General features: G+C 39.0%; 3 protein-coding genes across 7 annotated transcripts in view; 2 read left to right on the top strand and 1 right to left on the bottom strand.

Moving 5' to 3' along the window:
* The window catches only part of orc2 (origin recognition complex, subunit 2), a 10,988-nt gene extending 8,622 nt beyond the window's left edge, over window positions 1–2,366 (top strand). For both annotated transcript variants that reach the window (XM_082155858.1, XM_082155857.1), the window contains exons 13-16: window positions 70–241; window positions 1,063–1,124; window positions 1,205–1,323; window positions 2,080–2,366. In XM_082155858.1, coding sequence (XP_082011984.1) covers window positions 70–241; window positions 1,063–1,124; window positions 1,205–1,323; window positions 2,080–2,163 — 437 coding nt within the window. In that variant the 3' untranslated portion in view covers window positions 2,164–2,366. The remainder of the gene's footprint in view (window positions 1–69; window positions 242–1,062; window positions 1,125–1,204; window positions 1,324–2,079) is intronic.
* cfap410 (cilia and flagella associated protein 410) lies at window positions 2,349–6,813 on the bottom strand. The gene is made up of 7 exons (XM_082155992.1): window positions 6,629–6,813; window positions 6,442–6,460; window positions 5,381–5,427; window positions 4,772–5,004; window positions 4,077–4,224; window positions 3,904–3,994; window positions 2,349–3,174 (listed from the first exon to the last, which is right to left on the bottom strand). Exons 1-7 carry the CDS (start codon window positions 6,703–6,705, stop codon window positions 3,040–3,042), a joined length of 750 nt encoding a protein of 249 aa, XP_082012118.1. The 5' UTR covers window positions 6,706–6,813; the 3' UTR covers window positions 2,349–3,039.
* A 781-nt stretch (window positions 6,814–7,594) lies between these two features.
* Window positions 7,595–10,000, top strand: part of pfklb (phosphofructokinase, liver b) — a 20,974-nt gene continuing 18,568 nt past the window's right edge. For 2 of the 4 annotated variants that reach the window (XM_082155813.1, XM_082155814.1), the window contains exons 1-3: window positions 7,595–8,038; window positions 8,586–8,659; window positions 9,367–9,444. In XM_082155813.1, the coding sequence (XP_082011939.1) occupies window positions 7,888–8,038; window positions 8,586–8,659; window positions 9,367–9,444 (303 nt within the window). In that variant the 5' untranslated portion in view covers window positions 7,595–7,887. Of the gene's footprint in view, window positions 8,277–8,585; window positions 8,660–9,366; window positions 9,445–10,000 lie in introns of all 4 variants that reach the window. The other 2 variants (XM_082155815.1, XM_082155816.1) reach the window with 2 other exon arrangements.

Below are 10,000 nucleotides of genomic sequence, written 5' to 3'. Positions count from 1 at the left end.
TGTTGAGTAGATGGAGAGAAATCTCATCCCTGATACTGTCTGTAATAACCCCTGGTGTGTGTGCTTCAGTCTGGGATCAGGCGAAGATGAGCATGTTCAACTGGCTGTGGTATGAAACCACGACGTACCTGCCGTACGCTGAGGAGACGTCGTACGAGAACTCTCTGCTCGTGCGCCAGACGGGGGCGCTAGCGCTCAGCTCTCTCACACACGTGCTGCGCAGCCTCACGCCCAACGCCAGGTGATGACACTAGCCTCAATCACAAATCAAACGCACGTACAGATCATACACTGTATAAAACACCTGGGCGTAGTGTGTGTGACGTCACCCGTAGTGGTTCTGAAGAGCGTTTTTGAAGCCCAAAGTGGGCGGAGCCGGCCGTCGCCATCTTGGCAGCGTCACTCCCGGATAAACAGAAATGTGCAGCGAGGCGGATTAGCTGAGGTGACGTGACGCTAACAGACAGCAGACAAACGGCTAGTAGTGACATCAGTGGCAATCCACCTGTCACTCAAGTGGCCACACCCTTAATTATGCAGAACTTTAAGGCTTAATATAATTTAAACGGATGAGTTATAAAATAATTCACCCGCCTCACAGTCGTCATGAAGGACAACATTAGCGATATAGACCAAAACCACTTTTTGTACCAGACTGTAAACATGTTTATTTCTGCTGTAAAGTTGAGCATTTTAACATGGAGGTCTATGGGACTGAGTCTCTTCTGCAGCCGGCCTCTAGTGGCCAGTGGATGAACTGCAGTTTAAGTCTCTTCAGTGTTGGATTGAAGAGTGTTATTGTGTGTGTGTGTGTGTGTGTGTGTGTGTGTGTGCATGAGAGAGACTGGAAGGTTGCTGCTTGGTACAGACTGATTTCATGCTGCTTCTGAAGTAAATCTGGATTTATAAAGGCAGAAATTGACATGAAAATGACATTCGGATGAAAAAAATGTTTTAACTTTTTGCAGTCATACACCAGTAATTAAAACAATCCAATATTGATTATAAAAATGTGAACAAAAATAGAACAATAGTAATTTTTGTATTGTCTGTAAATTGCAGAGGAATCTTCAGATTACTGGCAGAGTTTCAGCTGGAGAACAAGGACAACCCTGCGTACACGGGTAAAACACCGTCACTGCCACGAGTTCATTTATGATCGAGCTCCTGTGTGTTAAAACTTCATTTTTTGTTGTTTGTTCAGGATTGTCTTTCCAGGATTTCTACCAGCGCTGTCGCGAGTCTTTCCTGGTGAACAGTGACATCACTCTGCGCACGCAACTCACCGAGTTCAGAGATCACAAACTCATCCGAACCAAGAAGGTCAGAACTCGCCTGTCCTGTTCATATGTGCAGAAATTAAAATTAGCCCATGATTTACTCTCCCTCAAGTCATTCTAGGTGTTTATGATATTATTCTTTCAGATGAATACAATCAGAGTTATATAAAAAAATATCCTGGATCTTCCAAGCTTTATAATGGCAGTGAATGGGTGTATTTTTTAGGAAGTCCATCAAAGTCCATCAAAATGCACTTTTATGATGGACAGATGCACTTTTATGATGGACAGATGCACTTTTATGATGGATAGATGCACTTTTATGATGGACAGATGCACTTTTATGATGGATAGATGCACTTTTATGATGGACAGATGCACTTTTATGATGGACAGATGCACTTTTATGATGGACAGATGCACTTTTATGATGGATAGATGCACTTTTATGATGGATAGATGCACTTTTATGATGGACAGATGCACTTTTATGATGGATAGATGCACTTTTATGATGGACAGATGCACTTTTATGATGGACAGATGCACTTTTATGATGGATAGATGCACTTTTATCATGGATAGATGCACTTTTAATGGACTTTCAAAAAAAAAAATCCATTCACTGCCATTATTAAGCTTGGAAGTGCCGGGACATTTTTTTATATAACTCAGATTGTATTCGTCTGAAAGAAGAATGTCATAAACACCTAGGATGGCTTCAGGGTGAGTAAATCAAGGGGTTAATTTTCATTTTTGGGTGAACTCTCTCTTTAAAGCAGCGTTATTTGTGTGTCAGGGCACCGACGGGGTGGAATATCTCCTCATTCCGGTGGATAACGGGACCCTGACTGACTTTCTGGAGAAAAACGATGTGGAATGAAACCTGGAAGACGTCACGTGAATGGCACCTGGTCTTTATGATAAATAACATGTCAACTTTGTATCATAAATGATTTGGTCTTGTGCTTCATGTTCAAGGAAACATGGCAGATTTAGGGTTTAAGCGACACTTAATCATGTACAGTATTCTGTAAAATTGTGTAGGAACATGATGGAAACAATAAATATTCTTGTGCATCCGAATTTATTTACATAGAAAAATACATTCTCGTATGTATTATTTCAACACAAAATGTTGTTCCACTTCATTTAGATCATTACGAAGCAAAACGTTTTCTCCAAAACAGGAGTTTGAACAGCAAAGGCAACTTGGTATCAATCACAAGTGAGCATGAAAGATTCAAAAAAACAAAAGCTTTTTACATTATTCATTGGTTTTGTCCCGTACAGGAATTGACCTGAAGTACCGCAGTGATCTGGCGTTGTTTAAAATGACTATGAAATGTTAATATCTGAGACATTCTGGCTTGAGCATAAAAACAAATAACGCGACATTTATTATAGAACACTTTACAATAAGGTTTTGTTTATTAACATAAAACGCATTCGTTGAAATGAACTATAATTCTACAGCACTTAATATTCTTAAAGTTAACTTCAGCATTAACAAATACAGTTTATAAATCAAAAGTTGAATGTTAACATTAGTTAATGCACTGTGAACTAGCATGAATGAACTGTATTTTTACTAACATTAACAAACGCAGAAAGGAATATATTGCTCATGTTAGCAAATGCATTAACAAATAAAACCTTATTGTAAAGTGTTACTGAAATATGTATAAATGTGTATTTTTCCGAATATGAAGTGTTTGCTCGTGGGCCGCTGGTTTAAAGGTGTTTTCCGCTGGCGAGTTCATGAGCAGACGGGAGATCTCTCTCTCTGTCGACTGCGGGATCTGAGTTTGCTCTCTGTGACTGACTGAACGATTTTCAGCTCCTCGACGTCCAAATCCTTCAGCAGGAGAAGAACGGCCTCTAATGTGTGACACTGAAACCAGGAACACAGATGAGTTAGATATGAGCAGTGTTGGGGGTAACGCATCACAAGTAACATGTATTACGCAATCAGATTACTTTTGATGTAACGAGTAAAGTAACGCATTACAAGTAACAAGTATTACGCAATCAAATCACTTTTGAGATGTAACGAATTACAAGTAACATGTATTACGCAATCAAATCACTTTTGAGATGTAACGAATTACAAGTAACATGTATTACGCAATCAAATCACTTTTGAGATGTAACGAATTACAAGTAACATGTATTACGCAATCAAATCACTTTTGATGTAACGATTAAAGTAACGCATTACAAGTAACGTGTATTATGCAATCAGATTACTTTCGATGTAACAAGTAACGTGCATTATGTAATCAGAGTAATGCATTATTTTATCCATTTACACATTAATATTTGTTACTTTTTTTTTTTTAAAGTTACTTTTACTTTTGAACTAAATTACTTTTTACTAAATCAAAATTCTCTTCTCCAGGAAACAGACAAAAAGTACAAAAGTAACAAAACATTACTTTCAACTTTCCATAAAACCAGTTGTACAGTAGGTAATATAATCCATAATGTTAAGAGATCTGTTGTATGGCAGAATATAATAATGGTCAGAATATTATAATATTCTCCATGTGTTTTTAAAAGAAAATGGTGTGTGTTATAAAGTCTATGTTGAAATGAGCTGCTGTTGAATGAGTGTTCGTACCTTCCTCTTGTCTCCGGCCTCTCTCGGGGACGACAGCGATGGAAACTTGTCTCTGGGCAGAAGCTTCATTCCCAGCTGAGCTCGAATTTTACTGCACAGAAATCAGTGTGAGAGTGTGTGTTCAGTTCCACATCCACACAACACACACAGCAGAAACAGAGGTCAGATCTTACTTGGTTTCCTCCATGCTGTAATTAAGAGGGTCAGTCTCAGACTCTGCTTCTGTAAGGCCATTGGTTGAGCTGGTGGGGGCGGGGCCTGGAGGGCTCACAAGCTCCTCCCCTTCCTTTAATGCTTGTGCGAGTTCCTCCTCTGTAACAACTGACAGAACAAACTCATGAATATACATATATACAGTCAAACCAAAATGTATTCAACATTTCTCACATTATCACAGGTTATTCGCTATAGTTTAGAAAATGGTAATATAATATGAGAAGAACTCTCAAAGTTGATATTTGACTGGTTTTGTCCGTCCTTCTGTTAGACTGTCTCACACATGAATTATGTTGAATATCTGTCAGCTGTTAAATTTAACTACACAATTAGATAATACCAGTTTAGCTCAACCAATCACCAAGCAATGCTTCATTGTGTTCAGTCTGTGTGTAAAAAGAGCATTAGCAATTAAAGACAAAACACTTCAGCAAAACATGATCAGCTCAAAGTTATGAATCATTTTTGGTCCCAAATTGTCACTGAATGAGAAATATTATTCAGAATATGTCTTTATTTTGCTCTCCTCACTTACATAAATATAGAATGTGATAAAGGGGAGTTTTTGCGAAATTGACGTGTTTCCGTCGGGCGTATTTTCAATCCGCAATGTGAGGGGTAATGTAGACGTGGCTAGTGTGGCTCGGCTCACCCTGGTTGTCTAGCTTGTGCAGTCCGGGCAGGGTTCTGATGATGGTCAGCCGGTACGTGTTGGGGTCAGTGGTGTAACAGCACGGGTTCTCCGCCAGCCACAGGACCTTCAGATAACTCAGACCTCTCAGATGCCGGAGTTCACACAGCGAGGGGATGTCGTTGCGTCTCAGATAGAGTTCGCTGAGATGCTGACAGGACGAGATGTGCTCCAGAGACGAGATGTGATTCGCACTGAGAGCGCAGAGAGAGACGCCGTTACACACACTCAACTCAATCCACGTGTATCTGTACAGCGCTTTACACAACACACATCATCTCAGAAGCTTTACAGAGAGAGCATGAGTCCACATTACAGCTTACAGTGATCTGACATCAGAGGAAGTTATGTATTTCAGAAATGTACATATACAAAATCACAGTTAAGATTAAAATGTATTAATTTAAACAATGTAATAATTTAAGGCAGAAACAATGAGCTCATTAAAGTATTGAATACATGCTTGTTAACAAATGATTATGACATTTAGAAAAACGTAGCATTGGTGCCTGTAGATTCGGAGATATACGAGATTTATAATCGATTATTCCCAGAAAGCTTAAAACAAACCTCAGTGTGAGAACCTCGACATTAGGAATCTGCTCAAATATGGAGATCTGTGGGAAAATGAACACATAAACCTTACATTTATATGTGCAGTGCACTGAATAAATGTCATATTATATAATAGAAGGGTATACAGTTGTAATCGAAATTAATCATTCACTTCTCTTGGACTATTCTTTTTGGACTATCCATATTTCTAAAATATAGTCAAACGTGACGCTCATCAAACCTGGCCAGTTCAGATATGTCATGTGTTCTAGCTCTAGCACACCTGGTGCTGCTAATGAAGCCCTTGATTAGAGAGAACACCTGTTCTGCACATCTGGGCTGTTCTGAGGGATTATATTCAGGGGGGTGAATAATTCTGAGACTGCAGAAGTCATGAAAAGTTGTGTTTTCTGTTTAATTTGGGGAAATATCGAGGAACATTCGTTGTGTTGAGCTGTTTTAATCACTTCTGTTTGATTTGTTCATCGCTAACAGCTGAACGTCTGTGTATTTTGCCAATAAACCTGATTTGTAATGGAGGTTGAATCATTTTGATTACAATTGTACTATGGTATATGAATATGGAAATCATTCAGTACAACAGTATTAGCAATGCTAGCTATGAAAGCCTATTTACGCCACATAAATCATAATTTGTTATGATTTTTTAATCATGACTTTGTTAATCATAATTATGACATAAAAAATTATGTAGTGCTGTCAAATACACATTATATTTTTTTATATTTTGTCACATCACAAACTTTTGTTAGATGCGATTAATCTATTTGACAGCACTAAATGATGACATTACAAAGTCATATTTCTAAGATGAAAATTGGAAATTAACATACTAAGTCTTTATATCATAATTTCGACATTTTAATCTCGTAATTATGACTTGGTATGTCATAATTTTGACTTCATGTAACAATTAAGATTTACCAAAGCCTGTTTTTTTTCTTGTGTGACAGAAATGGTCTTCCATAGATAACAGTGTTATAATATAATGGTATTTATTTGTAATATAATGGTATTTTACACATTAAAAAGAAGAAAAGATATTCAATACTCACGTCTGTCAGGTTACAGCCCCTGAAACACACGAAGAAATTATTATAGAATACAGTTATTCAGTAAATATCTTCATGTAAATCCACACTGAGGATAAACCCAACAACACAGACTAATGTGAAATGAAAAATCTTAATTAAATGACAGGTTTTCATGAGGCTAGCAGCTAACAAACCGCAGAAAACACACCAACAGTTTAATTTCTTCACACTTTCCAGGTCCGATGCTTTAGCCCGAGCCAGAACTAGTTTCCGGGTTAATTTCATGTTGATAAATATTAAGGTTTTGTTTGTAAGTGCGTCAATATTGATCCCGAACGCGTCTGGTGAACATCACATCTCTGCTTTCCGTAATCAGTCACTGCGCATGCGCGTCACTCCGCGTCTATGACAACAGCGCGTGTCCGCTCGCTCAGTTCACAGGAGCAACAGCAGAGGGCGACAAAACTACTGTTCGTCAGATATTAATAAATGTTATTCCTAATCAAGTTTAAAAAAAAAAACTCACTTTAAAATAATAAATAGATATTATCCATGAAATGATTGAATCAGTAAGTTTAAAGAAGGGGTTTCTCCATCATGCTGTTTTTTGTAAAGAGGAAACAGAAACAATTGTACATTTATTTTTTAGTTGTAATAAATACCAAATTATTTTCGGTCCAAAGTTTCTCTGTTTATTTTTTAGGTGTTTTACAAATGTGTCACTATAACTGATATAATGGTCTTGTTTATGGATTGTGAAACCGGTTTCCTGGAAATGGATAATATAAGTACAATTTTAATTTTGGGAAATATCATATCCATAAAGCAAAATGTATGATAACTGGACTATTTTCCACAGACTTAAAGGTGTTTTACCACTCTCTGACTTCAGAACACATCTCAGCTGTGGGAAAGGATAGGCTATTGATGCACTAGATGTATGATTTATTTATTTTTATACAAAATGCAGAATTGTGATATACATTTTTTATAAATTCAAGTGTTTTGTATGACTCCGTTTTCGCATAATAATGCTTTTTAAGGGTTACAGAAGAGGTTCATGTTTTTCCACTGTCTCTCACTAAACAACATTCCTCTTTTAACTCATTAACTTTTTAAGTTTAAAACATTACACATTATGTCATGAAATGATCCGCTTCAGTCAGCATTAGTTCAGTCTCGTGGTCAGTTCTCCATTGCATTAATTGTTTCATTACTCAGTTTAAGTCCAATATCTATTCGATCATATTAATATTCGTCTAATTGTGGAGATAATTCGCAAACGAGCAGAAAGTATAGCTCGAGGCGGGAGCGCGCAGAACAATCAAGAGGCGGAGCGACGCGCGTGTACGTGCGCGCCGCCGACACAATTCGTGCGCTACGTGCGGTGAATGTCAGAAGCTTTGAACTGGGAACCAGTGCGAGTGTTTTTCCTCTGTTACGGGTTTATATTAGTGATCTTCCATCATGCATGTGGACTTTGAGAAGCTGCGGATGAGCGGCGCGGGGAAAGCCATCGCGGTCCTGACCAGCGGCGGGGACGCGCAGGGTAAACAACAACATCATCATCATTCTGGACAAACAAACATTCTGGACAAAGAGCGTTTCGGACGCGAGAGTGCGCGTCTCACACATTGTTCAATTTCAGTTCATCTGCATGCAAGCAATGTGTAAATATAGAAACGTGTCTTACTACCTGTTGTAGAGTACTCCACTCGTGCACACACTGCTAAACTCCTGCACTGCACGCGACACTAATGCTGAAGGTGTATTTTGTGTCAGTTCCTGATTTCCTCAGTTCTGTCAGTGTTAAATGAGAGTATCTGGGGCAGAAGTAATGCATGAATGACTGTTATGTAAGTTATTTGGGCAGCCCTCTCTGTCATGTCTATCCAGTGTGTTCTTCTGCTGCTCCTGTTTGTTCCTGGAAGTGTTTGCTCGTTAGTTGGCTCTGCATGATGTGTGTGTTGCCAGATTGCATTGTGCATTGCATACACAGTTTGTCAAATCATGTACCTGTAGTTGTTGCAATAAACTCTAATGCACTTTATGCATTAAATGCATCTTTGTGTGTGTGTGTGTGTGTGTGTGTGTGTGTGTGTGTGTGTGTGTGTGTGTGTGTGTGTGTGTGTGTGTGTGTGTGTGTGTGTGTGTGGTTTCTGCAGGTATGAATGCTGCTGTTCGAGCTGTAACACGCATGGGCATCTTTGTAGGCGCCAAAGTCTACCTGATCTATGAGGTAGGAGCTTCTGCTGGGCGAGAGCTTGTGTGATTTTCTCTCTCTCTCTCTCTCTCTCTCTCTCTCTCTCTCTCTCTCTCTCTCTCTCTCTCTCTCTCTCTCTCTCAAATTAAAAGAATTCAAAATGTGCTTTATTGACATGACAAGTGTTTCAATGTATTGCCAAAGCTTTTCCAATCATAGCACATATACGTACATTAAAAAGGAAAGTAGAATAATTAATCTCGCTCTCTCTCTCAAGTTTTGGGGAAAAAAAGGGCAACTTGCTGTTTAGGCAACGAACCCTTTGTTATTGGAAAAGCGAAAATGTCTATTTATCTGACAAGAAGGAAAAAAATAGGTGAAGTTGGTCGGGATGTAGTACAAGTTTTAAGAGTTTAGTAAAAGTAAGAATTAAATTAGATTTTTTATTTTATAAAACTTCTGCTGGGCGAGAGACACAGAGCTTGTGTGATTTTCTCTCTCTCTCTCTCTCTGTCTCTCTGTCTCTCTCTCTCTCTCTCTCTCTCTCTCTGTCTCTCTCTCTCTCTCTCTGTCTCTGTCTCTCTCTCTCTCTGTCTCTCTCTCTCTCTGTCTGTCTCTCTCTCTGTCTCTCTCTCTCTCTCTCTGTCTCTCTCTGTCTCTCTCTCTCTGTCTCTCTCTCTCTCTGTCTCTCTCTCTCTGTCTCTGTCTCTCTCTCTGCCTCTCTCTCTCTCTCTCTCATTCAGGGTTATCAAGGTCTGGTTGATGGAGGAGATAATATCAAACTCGCCAACTGGCAGAGCGTCACCAACATCATTCAGCTTGTAAGTCTGAGACCCTTGAGTTCATCTGTGTTTAGTGTGTAATGTTGAGTTCTTCTCTATATCAGTGTCAGTGTTCCTGAACTCCTGAAACGCCTCCATTGTAGTCTTGAGTTTCTTCCGGGAACACGTCACAATATTCCTCATTATAATAATTAATACGCAGAATAAAGGGGCGGGGCCTGGTTGAATAAAGGGGTGGGGCCTGGTTGAGTGAGTTAGTAGTGTGTTAAACTGGCGGTTATGGTAAGGGGCGGGACATTTCCCAAACACACTCGAAGCGCTCGACCAATCACAACACACTGATCCAGATTTCTGCAGAAGAACTGAGCTGTCAATCATCTTGAGCTGTCGATCATCTTCCTCTGACTGACAGCAGCTGTATTGAGATTAAAGCGGTAGATTAAGTGTGAGATTACAGCAGCGTTTGCATCACGTCTACACACACACACACACTCTGCAGACTAATCAAGAACACAGCTGAGTTTAGAATGGATTATAAACTCATTTCGCACTATATACTGTATAATTCAGTTTTGTTTTAAAACAGTGTGTAAAT

Source organism: Leuciscus leuciscus (assembly GCF_965113295.1).
Source record: "Leuciscus leuciscus genome assembly, chromosome: 23".
NCBI lineage: Eukaryota > Metazoa > Chordata > Actinopteri > Cypriniformes > Leuciscidae > Leuciscus > Leuciscus leuciscus.
The sequence above is the reverse complement of the archived record's forward strand: the minus strand, read 5'-3'. Positions and strand labels throughout refer to the sequence as shown.

Coding starts and splice junctions, on each gene's coding strand:
- cfap410 (XM_082155992.1), bottom strand. CDS start 6,705: ATGAAATTAACCCGGAAACTAGTTCTGGCTCGGGCTAAAGCATCGGAC. Junction 3,995..4,076: donor TACAGCATGGAGGAAACCAA/GTAAGATCTGAC, acceptor ATTTCTGTGCAG/TAAAATTCGAGCTCAGCTGG. Junction 3,175..3,903: donor AGGCCGGAGACAAGAGGAAG/GTACGAACACTC, acceptor TCCTGGTTTCAG/TGTCACACATTAGAGGCCGT.